Consider the following 27,647-nt stretch of genomic DNA (forward strand, 5'->3'; position numbering starts at 1 on the left):
TGCCTGCAGATAAGAAGGTCAGAAATGCAGCCCTGGCCCCAGTCATCAGTCAGTTGCTTGGGCCTGTGAGGCTTTGCAGGGAGAAGCGAAGAGGCTGCTTCAGGAAACAGACAGGCTGTGTTCACACAGTGCGCAGTGATTCACTGGCTGCCCTGCGGGCCAGCTCCCGCCCAGCGCCAAGCTCTCGGCTGTCCAGTCCGGCTGGGCTGGCTTCAGGCCCTTGGCTGGCTCACTCAGGAGCGATGACTCAGGTTTTCCACCTGTAAAATGGGAGGGGTGGCTCTTGCCACCTCCCTGCCCATCCCCAGCGCCAGAAGCCCCCGCAGCCCCCAACGCCATCAAAGGCAAATCTTAAAAGCCAGGCCCCGGGGCTGCTGTTTTCACTGCTAGTAAATCTCCATTTGTGGCAGCTCAATTAGGCAGTCATCACAAAAGTCCAATATTGAAAGAAAGGATTAATAACCCAGCCCATGTGGGAGAAATTAGCAGCTTCTGCGGAGAGGCCTTTTAAGACGTCCTCCAGCCGGCAGCCCCTTGGAAGAGCGCTGGTGGGCTGGGCCCTGGGAAGGAGAGCTAAAGAGGCTGGTTGTGCATCTGAGGCCAAGTGTCAGGAGGCGCTGTCGGATGGGGCCGACCCCAGAGACACTGCTGACTGTACCCTGGTCTGCCTGCCTGCCTGCTCCCGCTCCGTCCTGGGCCCCGCAGCCCCAGGCAGAGGGAAGGGGATGCTTACTCCTGCAGGGTGTGGTCTGAGTTTGGGCCTCAGCTCCAGTGGCTGCTGCCTCAGCTCCCGGATGGGGCGGTCCACAGGCCCCTGGCACGGAAGGGCTGGCCCCGTGCCGGGTTCTCCGAGATCCAGGAGGGGAGCCAAGAGCCAGGGCTGACTCATGGAGGAGGGCCAGCCTCTGGGCCCACGGGGAGGCAAGGCCTAGAGGGGCGGGGGTTGGAACTGGGACCTGGGCGGAGGCTGGGACCTGTTTGTCACCTCCCCCGCCCCCAGGAGGCAACCTGCCTTCCCAGGAGGCCAGTGGTGGCTCATGGGAGGGGGCTCTGAGACTGGATTCAGGGCCAGCCAGCCTGCTCCTAAGGGCTCAGTCTGAGCCTCACCTTATGTCCCCTGGCCAAGTGGCGTGACTTGACTTTGCTTAGGTTTCGTCCTGGTCAAATGTGAATAGTGGTAACATTTCCTTCCTCAGAGGATTACTGGGAGCATTCATGCATGCTATTTTGCTTCGGTGATTAGTGTGGGCCTGCTCTGCTTCTCCTCCTTTCATTCATCATTGATGTAAACAAATAGGCGTGTTGTGAGTCATCCCCATCCCTCTGTGCACCATCTGTCTGTCCATCCATCCATCTGCCCTTCCGTCTGTCCGTCCACCCACCTCCTCCTCTGCCCGCTAAGTGTGGCCCTGGTAGTTGCTCTGGCCTCCTTGTGGAGCAGGATGAAGGCAGAGCGCCTCCCTCCTGGAGTGATGTTCTAGTGAGAGGAGCAGCACAAGATGAAGCAAGGAAAGCTCCCCACAGAGTATCCGAAGGGGATGTTTCTTTGTACAGGTGCAGCTGCTCGGAGCAGGACGTGCTCTGAGTGCGTGAGAGACACTGAGGAGGATTTAAAAGGGTTGCAGGATCAGGGCAGGTGCCCCTGGATTCATGAAAACAAAGCACGTGGTTAGAAGTCAAGTGGCTCAGACCACTCAAGCACATTTACAGAAACATGGTATTTGGAGCCTTCCGTTGTCAGGCGGTTCCACATTCATGGTGACAGCAGGGGACAGCACGTGTTGTATGTCATGCTGCTGTGAGATCGGGCTGTACCCAATGAGCATATGTGGCCCTGTTACAGTGACCTCTTGTCCTCCTGCCTGCAGCCCAGCGGTCCGCCCACGAGCTGCCCATGGTGGAAAGGCAGGACATTGACAGCTGCCTGGTCTACGGGGGCCAGCAGATGATCCTCACGGGACAGAACTTCACGGCCGAGTCCAAAGTCGTGTTCACCGAGAAGACCACAGGTCAGTGGCTTTCTGTGATCTTTGTCCTCTGGAGCCATGCAAGAGTGGCCATCTCTTTCCTCTTCCGCAGCGATGTGCAGAGCTCCCCCCACCCCTGCCCTTTCTGCTCACTTCCTGACGGGTCACGAGGGCACCGCTCACCAGTGCGTGGCTGTGCTGTGGTGTTTTATTGCATCGAGAAGCGAACTTTTAAAAGCGTTTCTCTGTTATGAAGGAGAGAAGCTGAACAGCGAGGTGACTGAGCCTGTGTGCTCACTGGGTTCAAATCCTAGTTGTGCTTCTTGTGGGTTCTGTGATCTTAATAAGCAGACTGCCTTTCTGTACCTCACTTTCCTCATGTGTAGAACAACAGCAAAGGCGCTTACCTTACAGTTGTCATGAAGCTTAAATGAGTTACATATGTGGAGAAATGGTGACAGCACCAAGGATACGAGTAGCCATTGAGCAGTGTCTCCTTATACTTTATTATAAATAGTATTGTAATTAATATTTTCTTATACTGCTCTGGTTAATTAACACGTGCACAACTGGCCATAATTCGTGCATCTCCCTGTCAGGAGGCTGGTACGGCCAGTGGTATGTGTAGGCCTGTTCCACTGAGCAGCTTTTTATTAATTTTATTAGTATAAAGGCTGATAAAAGTGATTAGATCTAGTTGTGCTATCAGCAGTTTAGGCCACCTGATGGGACAGTCGTGCCTGTTCCACCGGTGGCTCAAGCTGGTGGGAAGGTGCTAATCTTGTGCTCGGATCTCTGGGTGTACCTTTCTGTGTTTGAGATTGACTCCTTGCAGTGGGACTTAGGATAGTCATTTTGAGGGCTTTGAGTTTCCTCGGGGGCTATCCGTGCTGAGTTAAATTCGGCCTCCCAAGGTGACCTCCAGCGTGGGAAGGGAGAGTGGGCGACAGGATGCGAGGTACCTCGTCAGTCCTCAGCACCCAGGGAGCTGTCCCAGCAAGAGGAAGAGCCAGTAGCCTGGTCTATCTGGGTAGACAGGTGTGTGGCACATGAGGAAGTCAGCCAAACAAATGTCACTTGGGCCAAGAAGCCCAAGGTCCCTGACAGGGGCTGTGAATGGTGGGGTCTAAGCAGCGCCAGGCCCCCGTGGCAGAGTGACCTGAAACAGGGTTGGTGGAGGACCTGGAGACAGCCGAGCCACTCAGGCATGACCTGCAGCTGTGTGTTGCTGTTGACACTGCAGGGGAACACCTGTTGTGGGTGACTTGTGCAGGGAGAATGGTCAGCAGCTCCCCACCTTGTCCCCACGAGGTGCCAAAGCATGATGATCAGAAATGTTTTTTGTGTCACCAAGGGTGCCCGGGTGGGAGGGGCAGGGCCCTGCTGGCATGAAAGAAGAGGCATGGGAGAGGCAGAGGGAAGCTCCGCTGGGGGTTACCTTGAAACCTTCCCCTGGATCAGGACACCCACTCCTGCTCTGCTGCCAGAGGTGACCCCGCAACCACGGGGCTCTCTCTGTCGGGTGGTTCCTGTTTAAATAGAAAGGTTTCTGTAAGCATATTTTTAATATTTTTTAACACTAGGGACATTTTTTAGGTGTTTCATTTTTTCTGAAAATCTGATTTTTAACAGATGCTTTGCCTTCTGCGATATGGTCTTCCAGTGTTTTATGTAACCCGTCTCTTTTCTGTGAGGCTGGGGAACACCTGGATTAGTTAGGCAGAGGCCAGAAGAAGAAATCTTCCAGTGCCAGACAGAGCCATGTCTGGGTCTGGTCTGAGGCTGCGTCAGGTAATAGGGAGTCTTGGTGGGTTCTTGAGCAGGAGAGGGGCATGAAATGTAAATGACCAAGCAGATTTATCTCTGCAGCCAGCAGAGGCATTTGTTGTACTGGGAACCCATCCTCCGGGTTTCATTGACTCTGACCAGAGGGACCTGGCTTCAGAGCACCTCATGGGCAGAGGGGAGCGTGCCAAGCAGACACAGGCTTTCCATCACTCACGTTTGGGTTGTCAGAGCCTCTGTGCTGTGGGCCATGTAGGGAAGGACTTGAGCTGGGTCCTTCCACGTTCTTTGTGGAGCTCAGGGTCACCTGAGTACTTGTGTCCTGGGAGCTCAGTGACTTTTCGGCTACATCAGGGTGTAGATGAAATATTTGTTGAATAAATAAGTAGATAGATGGATGGAGGCATGGATGGATGATGGAGGGATGAATGATGGATGGATGATGAACGGCTTCATGGACAATGGATGGATAATGGATGGATGGGTGGATGGCTGATGCATGGAAGATGGATGGGTGGATGATGGATGGAAGGATAGTGGATGGAGGGGTAGTGGATGGATGATGGCTGGATAGATGATGGATGAGGATGGATTGAGGAGGATGGATGGATGATGGAGGGATGAGTGCTGGAGGCGTGAATGGGTGATGACAGGTGATGGGGATGGCAGGCATTTACTCTCCACCTTCCATTCTCTTGTATTTTCCACATCGGAAATGGGGAGGCCAGGCCCCACCCGCGCATGGGACACAGCTGTGTCCTCTGGTTCTGCCTCCTTGGGTCCTAGTCTCATCTCTGGAAGAGGATGGCCACCCCCATCTGGGCCTGCAGGAGCCACATCCATGGCTCACACTGTGTTCATTGCACATTAGGTGTCAGCTCTGTGGTCTCCCAATGTAATCCTGCCCTGGCAGGGGACTTCCTGAGGGCTACACACGTTCTCCAGGTGCAGGCCAGGCAAGTGTTGGGGACCGCAAGGCATAGGGTGACAGGCACAGACTCTGAGGTCAGATGGCCCAGGTTGAACTCCCCATCAGCATTTAGTATCAGTCACTGCACCTCTCTGGGCCAGCACCCTCTCTTTTATCAAATGCAGGTGATTTCCTGCTCCGGATGATGGATGGATGGTGGAGGGATGGATGAATGGATGGATGATGGATGGACAATGGATGGAAGATGGATGGATGGATGATGGATGGACAATGGATGGAAGATGGATGATGGATGATGGAGGGATGGATGATGGATGGACAATGGATGGAAGATGGATGATGGATGATGGATGGGTGGATGATGGATGGACAATGGATGGAGGATAGATGGATGATGGAGGGATGGATGATAGACGCTCTGGGGAGGCGAGGCTCTATCATGAGGTCACCCCGCTAAGGTCTGCACCGAGCATAGCATATTGATAATGCTCAGTATGTGTCAGATTTTATTATTCTTGTTATACTTTGGCTGTGGAAGGACAAACACCAGAAAGAGTATATACCTCATGGAAGAAATAGTGAACGATGGGCCCAGCCCTGCTCTGTGCACCCCATGCATGTTAGCCTTGCTGCACTGACAGGACTCCAAAATAAGCTACTTTTCCCTCCAGTTTTGCTAATGAGACTCTTAAGCAAAGAGAGGGTAAGAAACTTAGTGAATGTCACACAGCTAGTCATGTTAGTGATATTTAGCTCCAGGCAGTCTGGCTCCACAGTCTGCAGCCTTGGCCATTAGCTATTTTTTTTTTTAAGTGTATTTGGTACAGGGTCTACAAGGTGTCACTATGTAGATCAGACGCATAGTGATTCTCTTGTTTTCAGCCTCCGGAGTGCTGGGATTACAGGTGTGTGCCACCATACCCAGCCTCAGTCACTGTCTCAGCAAGTCCCAGGGGCGGGGCTGGCTTGGCACACCGGGGATCTAATGCTAGCTGCTGCACTCTGCCTAAGCAGACGCTGTAGTCCACTGTATCTGGCTGGCCCACCATTAACTATTCTGCTCTGGGAAAATTTGGAGCGAGGCTTGGGTGCCTGAAGCCCCTTCAGCTTTCCTGAGCCCCAGCTCAGAACCCTTTCGGGGTGCTGGCGAACCTCCCTGGAATTGGGCCACACATCGAAAGTGGAGGGAGGGCCCTGTTTGCCTGAGGGTCCCACGAGAGTGCTGTTCCTGGGTTGATCGCAGAGACTAGGAGAAAAAACCTGGGTATGACCAGCAATGGGGGGGGGGTTCCCTGTGTGGGGTGTCTGGTGCCCTGCAGCACTGATGGAGAGGGGCCCCCTTGAACTTGCAGGATGCTGGGCTGCCTTTTTGACCCCAGGAGCTCCAGCCCCAGCCGGACCCCCCCTTCAGGGGGAATCCCTGTTGCTCAACTTCTTTTTTCCAAAACTCATCCCAGTACCCATCTCCATGGACACCTTGGCTGGCTGGGGCCTTGTGGGCGGGTGGAACAGCTGGAGTTTTCCAAGGAAGGGGAATCCCAGCTGCTGGTCTCATTAAGAAAAGGTGACAGCCTCCCAGGCTAATCTTAGCCTGGGTTTGGTCATCAGCACCACCAGCTCCAGTGTTCTTTTTATAGCCTTCAGCTAAAACGGGATCGGCACTTTCCACTCCAGCAAGAGGGCAAGCTGGGGAAGGTGGAAAAACAGAAGAGAGGGGCGGCGTGGTGCTGCTGAAGTTAGAAAAGCTTGGTGTTTTGGAAAGTGGCATCTTATTTATAGCAGCAATAATAATAACGATTTTTATATTATTTTTATTCCTATTTTTAGTTATTTTTATGACTTCAAAGAACTTCTGCGGTGTTCTTGCCTCTCTCGCTCCTGCCTCTGGGTTCTTTGCATCTCCCCGGCATCTGCAGTGATACCTGTCCTTGCAGCCCACTCTCGCTTCTGCCGCAGGACCTTGGCTGTTGCCCGTTGCTCAGAATGCTCCTCCGCCGTTTCTCTACAAGCATGCCTCCTTCCAGCCCCTGCTAAGCTTGGCTCAGAGGTCGCTCTCTGGCTCAGAGGGGCCTCCTTGACCACTCAGCAGGACTGGACAGATCTCCTTGACCAGACAGATACAGTGGACTAAAGCGCCTGCTTAGGCAGAGTGCAGCAGCTAGGGTTCAATCCCTGGTGTGCCAAGCTGGCCTCACCCCTGGGGCTTGCTGTTCTCAGGTTGTTCAACCTCCCCGCAGCCCTGTCGCCTCCTGTGTGTCACCTTGCTTGGGGTTTCCTTGGTGGCTTTAGCATCAGCTCCATGGCGGTCTCCTCTGGGTGTGGACTCATTTTCTGGCTGGTCTCCTGTGCGGGGCTCTGGGTTTCTTGAGAGCTGACTCAGTGTTTAGGCGCTCGTGTGTTGTGTTGAACAAAGGTAACATCCCCATTCGCAGTCATTCTGACCTTTACCAGCACGTGGCATTATCCCCATTTTATAGATGAGGGAACTGAGGCTCAGGGAGGTCAAACCGGGGGCCCTAGCTCAGGCCACAGCGGTGACAGCAGGGGTCTCAGGACAGGATTTCCCTCGACTCTGCAGTAATTGCCGTCGAGGTGTCCAGGAGAACCCACAGAACGATCAGGAGCTTTCCTATCTGTCATTCTCAGTAATTGCTGAAAAGCCATTTATGTTCTCCGCAATGTAAAAAATGCATAACTTTCGAGGCAGAGTTCGCGCTGGGCAGTCCAGGCTGCTGTTCCCAACTTTAGCTGGGAACCCTGGCCTCTGGCCACTGGGCCACTGGCGGAGTTGGGGGTCCCAGCAAAACATTGCAAAACAGGAAAAAATCTAAGGACACAAAAATAAAAGTGATGTGGCAGCGGAAATCGGGTTGCCATGGCTCAGAGCGACTCGGCGCAGCTGGGTGGGATCCAGTGTTTTGGAAGGCTCCTCCACATGACACAGGGTTTTGGAATTTTTCAGCTGGTAAATCCTTCTTAATTCAGGCCCCAGCCCTGGCCAAGGAGCTCCCTGGCTCTCTGTGTCCCAAGGGGGCGTAGGCTGGAAACCCGCCGACATGGGATTACTCAGCTTTGAAACCTAAATTGTTTGAAGAGCGTTTTTGTTTTGTTGGACCGTTTTCTTGGCCCTGTCTGATGGCAGAACCTCCCATCACCTGTCAGGAGGGCAAATTGATTTTTTTAGAAAGGAGGCGTGGGTGGTGGAATTCCCTCTTTCCCACTGAGTCATCCTGTCCTGACATGAGTCATTTTATTACATGGAGGTTCCCAAAGGCTGTATTTTGAGCACTGTTTAATAAATAGACATGCATGTGCTTCAAATATTTAAAAAAATTTTTTTGCAAAGTAAGTGTTTTTCTGAGTTAGTATCTTGGGAGAATTGGATGCATCTTGGAGGATACCCCCCAACCCCCATGCACACACACAACCTGGGTCAGGAGTCCCTGCTCAGGCTCCCTCTGGGAATGTCAGACTCCGGGCTGGGGGAAGCAGGACTAAGGCACTGCGACCTTTGCTCCCAGTGACTTATGGCCACGGTGTCACTGGTCCCATGGGTTGGAGCCCAGTGCTCTCAGCCCGCCTGGGACATGAAGATTTCTTCCAAAGAGAGAGAGGCCAGAGAGCCACTGTGAAATCTTCCTGGAGTCATTAAAAAAAAGAAAGTGGGGGCTTATCTCCAAAAAACAAAACATTACCCCAGTCTTGGGCCCTTGTGCCTGCCAGGGTAGAATCTTGCAGCTCATTTTGTTTGGGGTCTTTGGAAAGATGCCAAAGAGAAGTGAGCTTTCCGACGAACTTGAATTCGAGTGGGTCCACCATCAGACATGGTCCTCAGTGACAGAAACCTGGGCGTGAGTCACAGCAGGCTGAATTTTGCACCAGCCAGCAAGTGTCAGCCTCAGACTGCATACCTTGAAACTCAGTTTCCTCATCTCTAAAATGGGCTCAGTGGAGTTTTATCGAGCCAAAGAGATGAGGGAATTGAAAGCCGAGGCGCACTGCAGGTGCTCGGAAGGCACTTGCTGCCTCCTGCCAGCCCCAGAGCTCGGGTGGCTTTGCTTGGGCTTGGCAGGCAGGGCCGTGCTGGCTCTGTCTGGGAGAACTGTCCTCAGGACCAAGAGAAGCTCTCTTCATACCCCAGAGCCTTCCACCTGCTGACATCTGGGCCTCCTCCCCTCCACCAGTTACAGATGGGGAAGCTGAGTCACACAGTGTGGTTGACAGACTTCCTTGAGGTGCCAGAGCTGTCAGTGGAGGGTGGGGCCCCCAAACCCAGCTTCCTGGTTCCCAAAGTGATGGCTGAAGCCCTGTGGGGACCGCGGCAGGTGGCGGCTCGGGGCTGAGGAGAGCCCGCTGGCCAGCATGACCAGGGCTCTCGGCCTCTCTCCACTCCCTCGGCCTCCCCTGCTTCTGTGCTTTTCCCCGCTATGTGCTAAGTGCCTCCTCTGTGCAGGCTGCATGGGATGCAGGATGCTTGCCAGGTGTGGCGGCAGACGGCCTCGGACTCACTGTTAGCAGGACACCTGCAGATGAGGGAAATGCTGTGAAGGTGGTAGACTTCGGTCGCAGGGACAGACAGACAGACAGACAGACAGACAGACCAAGAATGATGGACTTGCAGCCTCTTGGAGAATGGGGGCCCCATACAGTCTGAACTTCAGAAAGCAGTGTCTTGTTTTAGTCTAAGTCTGCCCCAGGGGTTTGAGAGAGACTTGAGGGAAGCAAGTGTTCACTGTTTTCTGAAATTCAAGTTTAACTGGATGGTCTGTCCTTTCAATGAGGAAAAGCCTGGTGCAGAGAGGTCAGGGAGGAACCTTCCAGAAGAGATGGCCCTGAGTAGAGCTGTATAGCCAGGAAAGAAGAGCTGCAGGGCCCATCAAAGAAAGAACAGTGCAGGCTGGTGGGTCTGCTTAGGCCCAGGTCACAGCATGGGAAAGAGCTTGGCACGCTGGAGGAACCGAAAGCAGGCTGGGTGGCTGATGCGCTACCCAGGGCAGGCAGTGAGCCTGGGGGAGGTTGTGGGGTGGGGCTGGCTGCTTGGGGCTCTGCAGGCATGGTAGGAGCGTGTGGTCCTCCTCAAAGCCGCGGGTAGTCCTGCAGGTTTTCAGCAGAGACATGGCCTGAGCTGGCTCATACTTCATACTGTAGGTTTGCTCTAGTGACTGCAAGAAGGGTGGGCTGGGGCAGGGGTGGAGCAGGAGAGAGGCACTGCCCTGGGAGTCCAGTGGCTTGCTCTCTGGGTCTCTGATGTCCTTTCTGGCAGTGTTACCACTTCAGATGGGCGAGGTCCCAGGCTGAGGGGACATTCCGACTCCCCAAGCACCTGTGTGTGCTTCTAGGGGGTGAATGGGTGCTTCTAAGATCTCCTGCTAGTTAGCAACCATGAGGAGCAGATTAAGATGACTTCAACCACCTTTATTGAGCTAATTTTTGAAGGCAGAGCCCAGACCGGGTACTGTCCGGCAGCATTTCCTAACGTGAGCTGACACACTTGTTTCTGCGTTCCTGGCCCAAGTGCAGACGCAGCCGCCTTCCTCCCACTTCTGGGGCCTCCTTTGCTCTGTAAGTGCTGAGTCGGCCCCTGCAGGGTGCCTGCTAGGCACAGCCACGCCGACCCGGCCAGCCCTCCTGCCTCCTATGTGCTTCGTTCCACGCACACCTGCCTAGTGCGCCAGAGCTCCCTGCAGGGCCAACCAGGCCCCTTCTCTTGAACCTCTTGGCCCCTTTTTCTTCCCCTCTGACTAAGGCCTGGAAGGACCTTCTTCATCCTGGCTGCCGTCTTTGTTAATTTAGGACAGCGGAGGTTTGCTGGGACATCTGCTTAGGAGACCAAAGTCCTTCATTTCAGCTCAGGCCAGGCCGCAGAAGCACCCTGGGCCTCAGCGCTGCTCGCTGGAGGCAGGGCTCCCCAACCCCAGGCTGTAGTAGTGCCAAGCACACCCTCATGGCTGAGTCGCCGCCTCTGTGAAGCCTCGCAGCTGCGCCTGTATTCCCAGCTGTAATTCACTCAGGGCCCCTATCTACCAGGGTTTCCCCTGACCATCTTCTTACCATAACGAAGGCTCTCATATAAACGAGTAAGAAGCGCTTGGCCAGGGGGCCTGGAAACTCCCCCTTCTGTAGAAACAAGGGTCCGCTGGAGGTAGCACACACTTGCTGTTTTACTGCTCACATTAACTTTACAATATTGCTGATGAGAAAACTGAGGCACAGAGAGGGTTAGCTACTTCTCTGAGGATACGCTGGCAGGGCATGGGGCAGCAGGACTGGCGCAGAGAGAACCCTCCCATATCCATATTGAATCCTGCCACCCGGAGGGAGCTCGACTCCTTGGATAGGCTGGTGTCCCATTGGGTGCATGGTGGAGGGAGGAGAGAGGAGCCCAGGAAAACGGCTTTAAGACACTTTTGCAAACCAGACACTTCCCTGAAAGCCCAGCTGCTGCTATGCGTGTGTGTTCCCCTTGCTGTTGTGACGCTGAATCAAGGACAGCCGAGGTCAACTTTCACTTCCTGTGGAGGAAGTGCATGTAGGGCCTGGGGAAGCCTGCGCTGGTGAGGCTGGGTCCCCAGGCAGCCCTGGGAGCTGCTGACCCCAAAGGGGATAGGAAAGAAGGCAGAGCCCCGTTAGGTCTGGGTACCTTTTCTTATTCCCGTGAAGGCACATGTGAGTTTTCTCTGTTTTTAAAAAGAAAGTGGTGCTTTTTGAAAGCAAAGAAATCCAAACTCCATCTCACCACAGATGCCAGATGCCATTCCTTTGCAAATGCCCTCCAGCCCAGGCTTTCAGCCAGAGGTTGGTAACAGCAATCAGAGAGTATTTATTAGTTTCTGATTAAAAAGTGCTTGTGTTTTCAACATGAATGTGTGATGGATAGATGCCTAAGGACAGATAATAAAGCAGGCAGTGTTTAAGTCATATGTCGCCACTAGCTGTAATGTCAGTCCTCACCGGGATCCATCAGGCGTCCACACAGCACAGGGGCCTGTTCTTATTTTATCCTCACACAACCCTGGGAAGGCATCATATTTGGATAAAAGGCAGAGAAAGTTACAGTGCTTTGTTCAAGGATACATAGCTAATTGAAAATAATCAAGAATTTAAAGCTGAGCTTCCTGTTCCAGACTTTGGGATACACAGAAATAAAATGACTGGGTGGGTAGATGGTGCACATGCATAATCCCAACACTCAGGAGGCTGAGGCAGGAGGAGCCTCTTGAATTTGAGGCCAACCTGGGCTATGGAGTGAGCTCAAGGCCAGCCTGCACTACCATGTGAACCCTGTCTCAAAAAAACAAACTAAATAAAATGAAAGGAAATGGCTATGTGCTGAGGGGACAGAGATGGAGGAAGGGGAAAAACACACTGGAGACAGTGCATGGTCATAGCTCTGTCACTGTCACTCTGTCTCAGAAATCCTGGCAGAGTAGGCTGGAGCCACAGGTGTTTCTACCCGCAACCCTTGACCTTCTTCCTCACACAAACCTGCCGAGTTCTGGGCAGCTGCAGGTGTGGCTGGCCTGTCTCCTGTAGGGACGCCTCAAGAGAGTGCTCCATGCAGGGCCTGTTTGCTTGGGCTGGAGCCCAGCAGGGGTGAATGTGGCAGGAAGAGGAGCCACCTGGGCCACACTGTGGGCTAAGGAACACAGGCTCTGAAGCCGGTCTGTCCAGGCTCAGATCTGGCTTCCCCACCTGCAGGTGGCATGACCCAGCCATGTGCTTGCTCCTCTGTGCCCGGGCATCCTCACCTGTAAATCAGGTCCCTCGGCAGGTGGGCATGCTGACACCCTCAAGGAACCCTGTGGTCACAAAGCCTGTGAGACTTTGACTCGGCATTCACCAAACACTTACTGGCTTGTAGAACTTTCCCCCTTCTCATAAAACCATGTAATAGCCCTCAGAATCAGTGTTCCACAAAACACCCTGGAAACCCTTGTGGAAATTATTTGTTTCAGCTGAAAACTGCCCAGTAGCCCATGTAGGTGGTCAGCAAGAGAAAGCAACAGTTTGCGAATGCAGAGTTTTGTTTGGCCTGACTTTCTGGCCCCGAATGTCTGTTCCTGGGAAGGAAGGAGAACGGGCTATTGAGAAAAATCTTCTCATCGGTTGTTGTGGTAACTGATAGGAGACCCAGGGCGGCTGCTGCCCGGAAGGTGGAGGGTGGGCTCCGGTGCTTCCGTGCACTCTGGTGAGTCAGGGAGCTGGACTCTGCATAGGTCACGGGCTTCCCTCTTGATGAGGACAGAATATCCAAACCACCTGTGTTCCCAGACAAGGCAGAAGGCACATCTAGGACAGCCAGGACCCAGAATGAGGCCCTGGGGACAGTCTTGGCATATGCAGAGCCCTTTGAAAACAGCTTTTGGCTAAACAAAGCACTTAATCAAGCTTAATGTGTAATGATACTTTTTTTGGAAAACAAAGAATTGGACTTTCAGATACTGAGGAGAAAAGATAACGTTGGTGGCTTTGGAGCGACTTCTAGTTTTTCTTATTTTTCCTATTGTTTACATCTCTTCTTTTTCTGCTGTCGATACCACTTCCTTTTGGAAAAAGCAGCAGGCACATATGTAAATATAAGTGTAACTATAGGTATGTGTGTACACCCCACAACATGACACCGTAGGTAAACAAGAGAAGCAGATGCCGGTGAGCTTTTGTCTTCAGCCTTGGTTTCTAATCGTTCCTTCAAAGCTTGTCACCTTTTGCTTTCCAGATGGGCAGCAAATCTGGGAGATGGAAGCCACAGTGGATAAAGACAAAAGCCAGCCGGTAAGCCTGGGGAGGGCTGACTCTAGGACAGCTCTGAGCTCTCGAGCCCCAGCCCCTTCCGCGGTTCCCTGTGTCTGCACTCCTCACTCCCTGATTCTCCTCTTTTCTCTTTCTCCTTTCTTTCCTTCCCTCCCACTGCCCTGGACCCAACGCTTAAGTGTAGTCAGTGTTCAGTAAGTGCGCATCACCTTGACAAAAGGATTACACATTTTTGAGTACCAAGCCCTCTGCTCTGCCCCTGTGGCGTCTCAACCTTGCTCTCACAGAACATCTTTCCTTGCTGCAGCTCAGGAGTCAGACTCCCCCTGAATCAAGTTTGGCCTTTAAATTACAGAAGGCACCTGGACAGGACTCCCTGCCTCTAGCCGGGCTGGCTGGGTGTGCTGGGGGTCAAGTAGGTGAGCAGACGCAGCTGCAGTTCAGGACAACCCTTTCCTTCCAGAACATGCTTTTTGTTGAGATCCCCGAGTATCGGAACAAGCACGTCCGCACCTCTGTGAAGGTGAATTTCTATGTCATCAATGGAAAAAGAAAACGAAGTCAGCCTCAGCACTTTACGTACCTACCAGGTAAGGAGGCCTTGCTGAAGCCCCTTCTGGGTTGAGGGGTGGTACAGGTGTGGTGCTGGAGACCCCTAAGTTCTGCTCCCAGCTGAGCTCTCTGGAGCGGGTGACCCAACCTCCGAGCCCCAGCGTTCTCATCTATTGGATAGCACCTGTCTTACAAGAATTGAGGAAATGTACATAGAGCACTTAGCACAGGCATGGTAGTCCCAGTTAGGGCTGTCATTGTTTCTCTCTTTGCAGGGGTGGGACACGTGTAGACAGGTACATTGTCAGGTTGCTAAGCAGGTGACTTGTCCTTGTCTTAGATCTGATCATGCTAGAGGTTGAAGGTGGGTATGCCAAAACCTCCTGCAGAATCTTTAGTTGACCTCCCTTTGAGGTCCCCCATGGCCAGCTGGAGTCACTGGGTGGACAGCCAGGCCAGGAGGCCTCTTTCTTACAGAGTTCTACATTACCCAAGAAGAGTAATTGTGTATTCATTCATTCATGCGTGCGTGCATCCAGAAAATATTTGGGTGCTGGGCATTTTTCTTGGCTCATATACCCAGCCATGGACAAAACAGATAAAACCCTCCTGTTCATGTGGAACTGACTCGCTAACAGAGCGGCCTCCTCTAGTAGATGGTGTTGATATCATTGACAGGTTTGGATGACGGGCGGACAGGAATAGCCAGAACGCTCTAATTTTAAATTTTAAAAATGCTTCTTTGGGGCATAGCCCCCACCCCCTAGGCTAAGAGAGGCCTGTTCACCACTTTCTGAGGTGGGAAGCCTGTGATCCTAGACCTTGGCCACCCAGCCATCAGTTTCATCCTCTGACTGTGGCACTTGGCGCCTTTGGGGGAGCCAGGAGTGTTAAACCCGGGGGCCGCCTGGCCTCAGTGTGTTTGGCTTTGGTGGCCTGACCAGCAGGTTTGTGTCAACCCCTGGGAGGACACCTCTGTCCCAGGAGTAATGTGACAAGCTATGGGGAGCAGAGGGCAGACCATGCAGGCTTTGTAGGACCCAGTGCTGCGGGAGAGCCAAGCTGGGCAGCTCCTGACTGCAGCATGGAGCTCCCCTTGAACGCAGAGGTTTTTGGCTAGGATTGTGGCGTGCTGTCCTCTCCTCTGTAGCAACAAGACTTCCCTAAGCCCAGGTGAGCAGCACCCAAGCAAGAACTGCAGGCCCCCAGCTGGGCCAGGGATTGGGATGTGGGTCTCCAGTGGCATTGGGGGACGCATTTGGTTCTGGTGGCAGGAATCAGGCAGGTATCCTACTTGCCTCCTCCCAACCCCAGCCCCAAGAAGGCCACCCTGCCCACCCCAGCTGCATCCGGGTCTCTGCAGTGCATGTGCTCTGGGGAGAAGAAAAGGGACCCGCTGCTGCCATCCTGCTGGTGCTTCAGTGAAGATGTCCAAGGAGGGAAGCTCTGATGATTAGTGCCAGGAGTGTGGGGAGAAAGGGACAGTGACAGGACAGTACAAGTCATAGTAGTGACAATACTAAGAAAACAGCAGCAACAGCAAGTACTGAGCACCGACCGTATGCGGGTTACCATGCTCTGTGGCCTGCACACACATCTTATTTATTCTTCCCAACACCTTCATTGGGAATGGTGGTTGTTACTGCCAGCTCTCCTTCTCTAAAGTGCTACAGAACAGAAGAGGGGCGCAGGGAGTTGGTCCTGTTCCACTGTCTGAAAAAGTCTGAACATCAGTTGAGTATCAACTGCTGTGTCGGGCTTCGAGGATGCGGCACTGAGCAAGCAGCAGCTTTCCTTTGAGGGAGCCGGTGTTCTAGGGGAAGGGGCTCAGGGAGTATCTCTGGTCAACGTGGACAGTTTCAGGTGGTAACGGGTGGTACGAAGAAAAGGGGGGACAAGACGGGAACTACCAGGGTCAGGTGAGGAGAGACTGTGTGTGGGTGCACACATGCGTACGTATGTGCATGCGTGTGCGTGCGTATGTGTGTGCGTATGTACATGCACGCTTGTGTGCGTACGTGTGTGCGTGCGTACGTACATGCGTGCGTGCGTACGTGTGCGCATGCGTGCGTGAGTTCATGCGTAGGTGTTTCTGGAGGTTTAACCCAGGCTCTTTAACTGAGCTACATCTTCAGCTACTTTAGAAATCTTTTTTGAAATTATGAAACAAGATCTCACTAAGTTGCTGAGTTGCCCGGGCAGGGCTGAAACTTAGGCTCCTCCTTCTTCCACCTCTTTGGGTTTTGGGATTCCGTACATCCACTTGGCTAGAGGGAGGGATCGTCTTAAATATTCTCGGAGCTCTCACTTTGGGAAGAGGCTGTGCAGTTTCCAGTGCTGAGTCAGGCCTACCAGTCACCTTTCCAGTATTGGAACGATCTACAATTCTGGTCACTGCCAGGATAGTTTCCAACGTAAGACAATTGCACAGGAGCCTTGTGGCCGTCAGCAAGGAGTGGCACAGCCCAGCCTTCGGTCCCAGCCACCCGGGCTCCCGGAGCCCTCTCCCTGCCAACCCTCTGTACCATCCCAGCTAACGGTGGTAGGCACAACCGTGTGCTTTTCTCTCCTCGCAGTCCCAGCCATCAAGACGGAGCCCAGCGATGAGTATGACCCCTCTTTGATCTGCAACCCTGCCCTGGGGAGCCAGCCTTACTACCCGCAGCACCCGATGGTGGGCGAGTCCCCTTCCTGTCTTGTGGCCACCATGGCTCCCTGCCAGCAGTTCCGCTCAGGGCTGTCATCCCCTGATGCCCGCTACCAGCAGCAGAACCCGGCGGCCGTCCTCTACCAGCGGAACAAGAGCCTGAGCCCCAGCCTGCTGGGCTACCAGCAGCCGGGCCTCATGGCCACGCCCCTGTCCCTCGCGGATGCCCACCGCTCAGTGCTGGTGCACGCGGGCTCCCAGGGCCAGAACCCAGCCCTGCTCCACCCGACTCCGGCCAGCCAGCAGGCCTCGCCGGTCATCCACTACTCGCCCACCAACCAGCAGCTACGCTGCGGAAGCCACCAGGAATTCCAGCACATCATGTACTGCGAGAATTTTGCGACCGCTGCCCGACCCGGCCTGCCTCCGGTCAGTCAAGGTCAGAGGCTAAGCCCAGGCTCCTACCCCACAGTTATTCAGCAGCAAAACACCCCAAACCAAAGAGCCGCCAAAAATGGACCCCCGGTCAGTGACCAAAAGGAAGTACTACCCACAGGAGTGACAATTAAACAGGAGCAGAACTTGGACCAGACCTACTTGGATGATGGTAAGACGTTGTTTTCTCACCGCCTCTGAGAAAGGTGCCCCCAGCGTTCCCCACCCCAGATATTCACTGAATGGTTTCAGTACAGTATAGCCTTCAACCTCTTAGACCTCAGGGTCCCCATTTAACGTGGGACTTGAATAAGAGCCCATGGCACCGTGCAGGGGGTGGCAGTTACAGTTTTAGGTGTTCCCCTCTAGCACCTTGGTAGATAAAGCAAAAGAGGACATTTCTGACCATGGTCCCCCAAGGTCATGAACTGGGTCCATATCACTACTTCCACTCTTGTTCCAGTTGCTAAATTTAGATCCAGGGCAGGAAAGCAAAAAGGAAGGAAAACCAGCCTCCTCTCTTCCTGTAGAGAAAAGCCCCACTTCATAGCCTGCTTTTAGGGGTGGGGAGCAAGCGGGCATTGAAAGGCTCTGCCCGCAGGAGCATGAATAGGGCTTGCGGGTGCCGGGGGCTGCAGGGACACAGAGCACATTGACGGCGGGGTGGCAGTGGGCTTCAGTGATGGAGAGCCAGCAGAGGGGTGGCGCGACCCGGGGGAAGGCGCAGGAAGGTCCTGCGGGGTGGCCTGAGCACGTCTTGTCTGAGTCGCTGTGACAGTCTGATCTAGGTCTGGGAGGAAGAACTCGAGTTGCAATGATCAGACTCACCTGAGATCAGCAAGGGCCAGCTGCCAGGTGGAGGGACGCAGACAGGCAGAGCAGCCTTTCCTTAGGGCTCTGGAGAGCAAGCAAGCAAGTGCAGGAGTTTCTTAAGCGAAAGAAAGCCTAATGGGCGGACACCTGCTCTGACCTCAATGTTTTTTTTTCTAGCCAGTAGCGTCTCATACATGAGTCAAATACCTGGTTCCAGAGCGCTTGGTACCAGAAGTGTTTCCTACTACAAAAGTCTGAAATCCAGAATCTGAAACCCAGAATCTGAAATATTTTGAGCATCGTGTTGGTACTTTGAGTTTTTGGATTAGGGATGCTCAGTCTGTATCCTGAAAACTCAATTATTTAGTAAAATTAACTCTTTAGGAACCAAGCCCAGGAGTAGGAAATTTGCCAGCAAACTTTAGAACACCTACAGTGGTTATGATAAACCCTGTGTTCAGACACTTGGGTGCCAGGAAAATCCTTTAATGCTTACCCAGAAGCTGTTGATTTTTACTTTACACACAGTCTCAACGAACCAGGTTACCTGGAGATTCTGTGAGTTCTGGTAGTTTCTATGTCTTCTCTTTAGTGAAGCCACCAACCAAAAACATTCCCTAGGGCCAGGGAGATCGCTCAGTGGAATAAGTGCTTGCCTGGCAAACACAAGGTCTTGAGTTCGATCCCCGGTACCACCAAAAAAAAAAAAAAATAATAATAATAATAATAAAAACATTCCTTAAACTCCTCAAGCTGAGACCTAGGGTGCTACTTGATGTAGGGTGTCCTGCCCTGTGAGTTGTACAGAGCTGACATGTTCATGTTGCTGTGTGACTCTGGTTGTCTGAGCCTGAACCAGTGAGTGCAGTGTGAGCCAGGGTCCCTTGCTCTCTGTCTCCATCACGCCTGTGTCTAAAATTCAACCTGGACCCAACGGAGCCTGTGTCTCCATCACGCCTATAATGACCTACATCCCAAATGGCGAAGATGAAACCTCGGTGCTTATTAGAAGGCAGCGGTCGGCGTAGAGAGTTTGCTAATTCAGGGTGCCCAGGCAGATTATCAGGGAGCCAGGCTGTCGCTGCACCTGCCCCACATGGGTCTGGGGACTGTGTGGGAGGTGAGGTGCTTTAGGACCAAGTAAGGTTCTGGGCAGGGCGGGAGTGTCTCCAGCTGTCTGTGATAGGCACTGCTTTAGTCCCCGCAGTACGAAAAATGCAGTCTCCCATTCTGCCCCTCATCCCGTGTGGAAGATGGACCATGGGCAACTGCTCGGGGAGCCACCAGCGTCTGTTGCAGCCACGGGTTCATAGGTGCGCTTGCTTCTGTTACAGAGGAAGTGGCTGGGCGTGGAGCCCCTGAGGCATCTTTGTGGCCACAGGCAGGACCACAGTGTGGGGTGAGCCCCCTGTGGGCATCGGGGAGGAGGATGTATAGGGTGTGAGCTCGGTGAGGTTTACTCTCGAGGAAGGGCATTCTGCGTGTGCCCTGCCAGTGGGATTTTAGGAGGAGCCCTCGGCAGAAGGTTCCACGGTTTATAAAGCTGTGAAAGTAACTCCTCTGCCGCCGCCTGCCGTGGCTTGTGTCCAGGTTGAATTTCCTGGGAAGCAGGGTGAGAGTCCGGCCCTTGGGTGCCCAAAGGCCCAAGAAGGTTCTGCTGCTGGAAGAGGAAGTGAGCGGGCGGGAGCATGTGGGAGGCCTCTGCGTTTGGCACAAATGCAAACACCCATCCTTAAAGCTGACTGGCATCTCCCCTGGGGGCCAGGCAAGCCCCCCAAATTCGGCTGGGTTTTTTCCCAAACCTGGCCCGTGACCCAGGGCATCTGTGGAGTTCCACTGAGTCCTTGCGCGCATCTTGCCAGCTGCATTCCTGCACACAGACCCTGCTGTCTGGGCCCTGTTCCTTCTTGGAGCACAGAGCTCCGCCTCTTCACTCTCTGTTGCCAGAGCTGAGGAGGCCTGTGCAAAGGCTCTGTGAAACAGCACAATGCAGCCCTTGGGGGGGGGGGTTGGGTTGCTAAGGACGCTGGATGTCAGCACGTAAGATGATACCTGAGCAAGTGGGTTTCAGACAGTGGAGGCAGGAGGCTGGCTGGCTGGGGTGTGGCCCCCACAGGCCAGCAGATGGAAGGCGCCATGTGGGAGACCTGAAGGGAGGGGTTTGCAGGGAGGGGACCAGCAGGTGTGGTGGCTGGTCTCACAGCGCCGTGGTGTGAGCCAGTTTACTTTCTGTAAAGATGTCTGGCTGCCCATGAGAAATGAAGAAGCCGGCAAGAGCTGGAAGGAAGGAGACAAGTTTCAAGGAGAACAAAAGATTTATAGTAGTCTCCCCTATGCCGTGGGCTTTCATTCTTTGGTTTCAGTTACTCATAGTCCAAAATATTAAATGGAATATTCCAGAAATAAACAACTCATAGGTTTCTTAAAAAAAGCAATTCATGAGTATGAAATCACATTTATTACCCTATATCTCTAAGTGGCTATTTGGTATTAGTTGCCATTGTACATTTCTGATTATGCCTAAGGCAGGAGAAAACAGTGCCCACAGAACTCAGCAGAATTAGTGGATTCAGGGGCCCCTGGGGATGTGCCCCCCAGGGGTAGGAGCCCTCCACTTTATTTTAGACCTAGCCTACTAGGAAGAATGCAAATGCCAGAGCAGGACCAGATAGGGAGGTCGTGGCTTCGAGGATGGTGTGCTTTACACGCCTCTCCCATAGTGTGGCTACTTAAGATGCACCTGGAATTGCTGAAATGTGCCCAGTGCAGTCCTCTGACCACTTCCTCTGTGTAATACGGTCGCGGGCAGCCACGCTTTACCACCCAGCCTAGGCCAGCACGAGAGGCGCAGGGTGAGGAGCCTCCAAGCTGGCTTTCTCCAGGGTCCTTTGGCAGCATGGCCTGGGAGTCACAATGACCCCACAGCTCACCTGGGGCATCTGAGGTCACTGGGCTGTCTCACGGTAAAGTCCACTGCAGCGGGGCTGGGCGGGCACTAGCATCCTCGGGGACTCAGCCGCAGACCGGAGGGTCATGAGTGCAGGGGTGTGGCCTGACTCCAAGCTGCCCCGTGACCCTGTTCTAGAAACCTCTTGGGGAGGAAGGATGTGGAGCTCTGTCAGTGGTTGAGGATGGCCCATGCTGCGTACGTGTGTGTGTGTATTTTCACATGTCCACACATGGGTGTAACAGAATGCTCACTCTCATGGATCAGTCTGTTCCTCTAAAGTCCACTTCTATATTCTGAATACAAAGTACTTAAAAAGTACTCCCTGAAATGTGTTGATTGAATGAACTTGAATATTTCTCTCTGTGTATAAATATTGAACTCGATGGCCATCAAGAAATCAGTAATGTGCTCTATGAATGTCACAAAGAAACATCTCCCAAATTACTGCCTGGTTGTGATGCAATCTTGTCAGCACCCCAGAAAACCTACCTCTGTCCTTTCCACAAAAGCAGCCATCTCCTGCCTTCTAAGCCCAGAAGCGCATTTTGTCTTTGGGTACAGTTGGAAGCCACTCAGGGGTACTGTTTTGTGTCTCGCTTTTTCTGTCCACCTCGAGGTTGTGAGCTCTGCCGCTGCTGTGGCTGGCGCTGAATTCATTCTTTTTCCTGGTGGTGGATTCTGCCCTACAATCTCACCATCCGGGTCCCTCCTGATGGACTTTAGGGTGGCTTTTAGTTTTCTGAATTGTTGAGCTGTTTGGCTTGGGGACCAGACAAACACATTACAGCGGCTCACATGGCCTAGAGCAGGTCCCCCACTGTTTGTTTGTTTGCTTTTGTTTTTTGTTGATAGTCGCAGCCCCCGCTATCCAGAACCTTCTGGCGCCTTCCCTAGGCTTACTTCTATTTTGGCCACTTGAACACCTGACTCCTTTTGCTTGATGAGAGCACAAGAAAAATGAATAGGAAACCATCCAGAGCAGGAGTTGAAGTGTGAGGCCAGGAGGCTGGTGTCCCGGTGGGAGAGAAGCAGGGTTGATGCTCTGTTTTTTCCCCCCTGTCCTGGACGGAGCCCCTCGGGGGCAGACTGTGCCACCTCTGTGACGTCTCCTTGTGGAGGTGGCTGCCTTGGGCTGCCAGGCGGCGCAGGCCAAAGGTTCGGCCCAGTCGTGTAGACTGTGCCAGGCAGCGGCCTGCCAATGTGTTTTCTGTTCTGTTTGATCTGGCTTTCATCTTCTCCCTGCCTTGTTCCTTTTCCTCGATGTTTACTCAGACCTAAGATGCTGGCCTGCTCAGGGTTCCCCGCCAACTGTGCGGCCTCGGACAAGCTGCTAGCCGCTGGGTGCCTCTATTTCCCCATCTGTGAAATGGGAGCACTCATAGTTCCTGCTGCCTCGGCGCCTGCTAAGAACACAGTGAGCTGATAGCTAATGCCTCTCCCTTGTGTGCTTTGTGACTGCACAAAAGAATCAGCCATAAATACTAGCTGCTACTTGTGGTATAAATTTAATCTCCTTGACTTCTTTTCAGACATGGTTCACATTTTAAAAATGTTTTTGTGTAGAAGGAAGAAAAACTGGCTGCTGTAGTCTTTGGCCGTGGAATCCCTCGCCCTCGTGCCCTGTTTCTTCCAGGTGGGCAGAAGTGTGGGCAAAGCCAGGGTCCACTGAGGTCTGCCAAGGTTCACCCTCCTTGGAGGACCAGAGGGTGCTGATCTGCATAGAGGGAGGATGCCCTCAGCCCAGGGGCTGCCGAGGACTCAGGGTAGCGTGTCCCCCGCTGTGGGCACCTTGGTAGAGCATGGCCCAGTGCCCTAGGTTCTTTTGGTTGTGCCGTGAGAGAGGCTGGAGTGTCCCCTGAGGAGCTCTGTGACCGGAGGCTGACAAGTCCTGCCTAGGTGGAAGGAATAAGTGAGGCGAGAGCGGGCAGAGGGACATACCCTTCAGAGGGCAGGCGGTGGGAAGGAGCTGGCTGCCCACATGCAATAGGCTGAGCAGCTTGGGCTGGGTCTGTGATCAATCAGCCGTAGATCTGCTGGGGTGCAGAGCCCCCCGAGGGCCCTGCTGAGGCCTGGCCCCCATTAGGGGCTGGACGGGGGCAGTGGTGGTTCTTTTCTGGTCAGTACCATGCAGATATTCCTAGCCAACCTGCCCCAGGACTGTGCATACCTGGTGTCATTGTGTAGTGTGGGTGACATGGTGTGTCAGAAAACATCAGAAGCCACCAATGCCAAGTTTAATCCACAGGGTCCCTGGGGCAGGACACCAGCAAAGTGCCATGTGGCTGCTGAGGGCTTGTGCCCGCATTCTTTCTTGTGTTCATTTTAGAATACTTCAAAAATATATTTTATATAGGCGCTGTGTCCATTTGTTTGGAAAAAAAATAGTACTAAAGGAATCTAGCAGAAATCATGTTCTCCTATCTGCTTTGCCTTCTGACACTATTTTTCCTCTAGTTTTCCAGAACATATTTCTCAACCTTTTTTTTATTAATATTGCCACCCCTCTGGGAGCCTGTTTAAACATTTTTTCCCCCTGATCATCATCCCTCTAAGATGTCAGCATCAGAAATCCACCATAACTCCTCTTAGGTCCTGAGACATGTGAAGGGCCGCAAAGCATTTGTGTATGGAAGTCTGTTTGCACCCCTCCTCTTGGGAACTTCACCTCCTCTATTCTCCTTGGCAGTTGGTGTTCTGGAGTTCGTACAACCATGAGCAGTTGCCACTGTATGTTCTTACTTTCCCCTCTCTTCTACAAAAGGTAGTAAAATACCCACACAGGCTCCCTGCCCATGGGAATTCGGTGCCACAGGTGGTGAGCATGCACTGTCACCTCTCCCTCAGGAAGGGGCCACTGGCCCTCTGGTCTAGCCTTGGATCTGGGCCTTGGAAGCATGCTTTCTCCTTGTGCTGCCTGCCTTCCAGAATAACCTTGCCACCTTTCTCTTCTGTAACCTTGGGCAAGTTACAGAAACGGCTCCCGCTCTGCTGTTTATTGTAAGGGCACAGTTGGGAACACCCCACAAAGCGCATGCCCAGCACCTGGAGCGCAGGGCCGGTGCTCAGCTGTTAGCATACTCTCGCCCCATCCCTGTCAGCATCACTGCTGTCATTGTCCACCAGTTCTGGGCCACGGAGGCAGCAGGGACAAAGCTGGGCTTTGGACAAGTGCTGAGAGGCTGGCTCAGCCTGGATCCTCCTCATCCTGTCAGACCATCTTGTTCATTCAGCAAAGGAGGCTTAAGAGCCTCATCACAAAGTCCCGAAGTTCAGAAAGCTCTGCAGACCACAGATGAGCCTGCAGCACTGGCAGAAGCTCACGTGAATGAGCCCACTCCTGCAGGAGCGAGCCTCAGGTGGGCCGGGTATCTACCCCAGTGACAAGCCTCAGGTAGGCGTCTGCCCCAGTGATGTCATGTCCCCCTCTGTGGTTGCCCTTTCCTTCCACAGACTTTACATTTTCATTCCCAAAGAGACACACTTTGCAGAGATCCTCATTCTCGCTGCCTCCCAACCCAGAAACGCCCAGCCTCCTTCTGAAATTCTGCAAAGCAGATGTTTCCAGAGGAATGTGCGCTTCCATTTGGAGAGCAAAAGCCACCAAACCACAAGCAAGTCCATTCCCAGACTTCCGGTCCACTCAGCCCACATTCCAGAGCAGCGTCTGCCTCACCACGGGCAGACAGCTCCCAGTAGAGGGACCAGGACAGACATCGACCCGCGGCAGCGTGGCTGCCCTTCAGTCACCCACCCAAATCAGTATTCTTAATTGTGTGAGTCATTTGCACTGCATTTAGCGTCCACCTCCCAACGAGGTCTTTCTCTTGCTATAACCAGTGATTGTCCCTATGACAGGAAAGGGGTTTGCTTGCACGGCCTTCACGGGCAGCTCATCACTGCATTCTCCGTGGTTTCATTCCTGTCAGAACATGGTGCAGGACTGCTTGGGCTCACCTCCCTGCACCGGGGGGCCATGTGCTGGCCATTGCCTAACTGCAGCCACTCGGGGACTCTGGGACACCACCACAAGCAGCACTGTAGGCTAGAATGGGCCTCTACTCAGCACAGCCATACCAAGTAAGCTAGAATTTTTGTGGTATGTTGATTAACTGATCCATCGATAGAGCGCTATCTCAACTCAGACTCTTGTCTCAGTTACTTTGTCCTCATTGCTGGGACAAAATATCCAACACCCAAAATGAAGGAAGGAAAGGTTTATTTAGCTCACAGTTTGTGGAGGTTTCAGTCCACTCAGCTGGTTCCAAGGCAGAGCGCCACAGGGCAGAGGGCAGCAGTTCAGGGCGGCAGAAAACAGCAAAGAGCAAAGGCAGAAGGGAGGAGCCGCGGCGGCAGTGGCCGCAGAGGGCACGTCTGTCTCCCTTCTGCTGTATTCAGGCTGCCCGCCTCAGGGCAGGTACAGCACTCCCACCCAGAATCCCAGCCCTGGCTCATGAGTTAATCCTAAGTTCTTCAAGTCCACCCCATAACTGCATGAGGCTTTGGGGGACCAGCTAGACACAAACCGTAACAATGCTGAATGAGACAGGGTCAAGATTAAAAAAAGAAAGAAAAAAAGAAGGGAGGATACAGGACCTGGATTTAAACCCTAGTACTAAAAAAAGTTTAAAAAAAATTTAGTTATTTGAGGCTATGAATTGGATGGCGGTCAGTTGAATCTTACTTTATACACTAAATGTTTCTCTGTGGTCCCTGCCATCTCCCCACTTGATAAATCCATTTTGGATAAAAGGCAAAGTTCTGTTTCCCAGGGGGGTAGTGTATAGAAACCGCCCCCCCAAATAACCTTTTAGAAGTAGCTCTGGTTCTGCTCCTTCTTCTGGGACTGAGGCGCTGCTGTACTTCGTGTTGCGTTCAGGAACCATTTGGGTCTTGCTTCTTACCTTGGACCTATTTAGCTGTATTTTAGTACCAGTTTTCTTTTATTTTTCGTCCTAGTGGTGGTGGCAAGGGGAAAGAGAGGGGCTTTGTTCTGGAGGAATGATGAAACCATTTATTCAACTCTTCCATGGCATTTTTGACACCTCTTTAATTTTTTTATTGACCCTGGGATCTGGTCACGTTGACTGTTTATGAAGGACAGGCTGGGCCTGCTTTGCCGCCCATCCGAGTGTCAAGAATCTGTCTCGGAGTGAGTCAGACACCAAGGGTTGAATTTAAAGGAGTCTTTTCTGGTCTTCAGCAGCCGGCCCTGCTACTTTCAGCTTGGGGATGACATCTGTCTCATCCCTTTAAATTGCCATGAAACCAGATCTCCAGCAAAACAACCAAAGCAGAGAGAGCCCTGGGTCAGGTTACCAGGAGCCTCTCCGTTCGCTTTTCTGATGGGATTTCCTGTCGCAAGCAGTTGGGCCTGAGATCCCAGGCCGAGTGCAGACTAACACACGGGTCTCGTCTGAAGCCGGTTAGTTCCACTATCCCAGGCAAGCGGAGGGGACACTCCCTGGTTGCTAATTTCCAAAATTCTGGACAAAGCGGTAGTTCTGTTGCATAAGCCGACGACATGGCAGATGCCTTTGAAATGTTCTGCAGCCGGTTCTTGTAGATTTCTGGAAGTCGATGGTGTCTTTTGAATTTTAGCTTTACTGAATGCCTAAGAGTTGACCCCAAGTTGATTAAAGCGCCCTCTCGGCTCCTTACAGATGGATTGAGTTGTGGTCTGCGCTAGCACTTGAAGAGGGGCAGCCGACTGATGTTCCGTGGGCTTTATTTAGCCTGCAGATATTTTGTTTGGCCCACCCGCACAGCATTTAAAAAAATTACATATATGAATGATACCGACATTTAAGAGCCAGGGGTACACACAAATATAGATTTCTGGCTTTCCTGAGAAATCGAGGGATCTGGCCACCTTGAGCCCCACACACTGCATGGCAGCTATCTGGAGCCAAGGCGAAGCCAGCCCAGGAGGTGCCACCTCTGTAGATAGGACATACCCTTGTCCACGGCCCCTCCTCTGCCTCTTGCCTCCCAGCGGCAGATGGAACGACAGTTGCCAGTTGGTATTTGCCAGCCCACCATCTCATTCTCGGCTAACGTCACTCAACCTGCTTTCTTCCCTTTACTCTGTTGGGGTTTGAATTTGTGATCTGGGTTACAAAAGTGCCAGGCATCTCTACACTTGGCTGACACAGGACCCCCTGCCCCCCGCCACGGGTCCTTCTTTGATCTGTCTTTTTCCTCCTTGTGGATGCAGGGTATGGTTTTTAAATAGGCCTAAGATTTTTAAAAATTCACTGCACAATATTTGGAACATATATAAGTAGCAGGGTCTCAAGAATGTACCCCCGTGCCACCCACAGCGACTATGATCACCTCCAGGCCGGTCTGATTTCTTCTCTGCTTCCATCCTTTGCCACCTGCATTGCTCAGCAATAATTGGGAGCAAATCCTAGACATTATGTCATTTCCTGTATCGGGATTCAGAATGTATCTTTAGACCATCAGCATACTTGCAAATAGTACTTTCTTCATGCCACAGAATATCTAGTGATCTGACTTTCACTTCTCTTATAAATACCGTGAAAGTTTTTCTTCTTCATTTTATTACTTTGTTTGTTTACATCCGGAGTTAGCCCAGGTTTATAAATCTGTCTCAGTCTAGAGGTTCTTTAGATTAAATATCGAAATGGGGACTCGGTGGCAATATTGAGCTGTTTGTTGAAAACAACTAGGTAGTTTGTCCTGTGACGTGTCTCACCACGTGGCTTTTATTGAGTGTGTTGCCATGGTGAGATTTACCATGTCCCTCTGTCCTCTGTGTCTCCTTTACATTAGCAGCTAACTTGAGAGGTATAA

The 27,647-nt window shown here is 52.6% G+C and overlaps 1 protein-coding gene across 1 annotated transcript in view; it reads left to right on the top strand.

The window, feature by feature from the left end:
• The window catches only part of Nfatc2 (nuclear factor of activated T cells 2), a 114,014-nt gene that overhangs the window by 65,037 nt on the left and 21,330 nt on the right, over positions 1–27,647 (top strand). Inside the window, exons 6-9 of the mRNA XM_023720768.1 lie at positions 1,869–2,009; positions 13,400–13,455; positions 13,898–14,024; positions 16,563–17,240. Coding sequence (XP_023576536.1) covers positions 1,869–2,009; positions 13,400–13,455; positions 13,898–14,024; positions 16,563–17,240 — 1,002 coding nt within the window. The remainder of the gene's footprint in view (positions 1–1,868; positions 2,010–13,399; positions 13,456–13,897; positions 14,025–16,562; positions 17,241–27,647) is intronic.

Source organism: Octodon degus, unplaced genomic scaffold (genome assembly GCF_000260255.1).
Source record: "Octodon degus isolate 3935 unplaced genomic scaffold, OctDeg1.0 scaffold00077, whole genome shotgun sequence".
NCBI lineage: Eukaryota > Metazoa > Chordata > Mammalia > Rodentia > Octodontidae > Octodon > Octodon degus.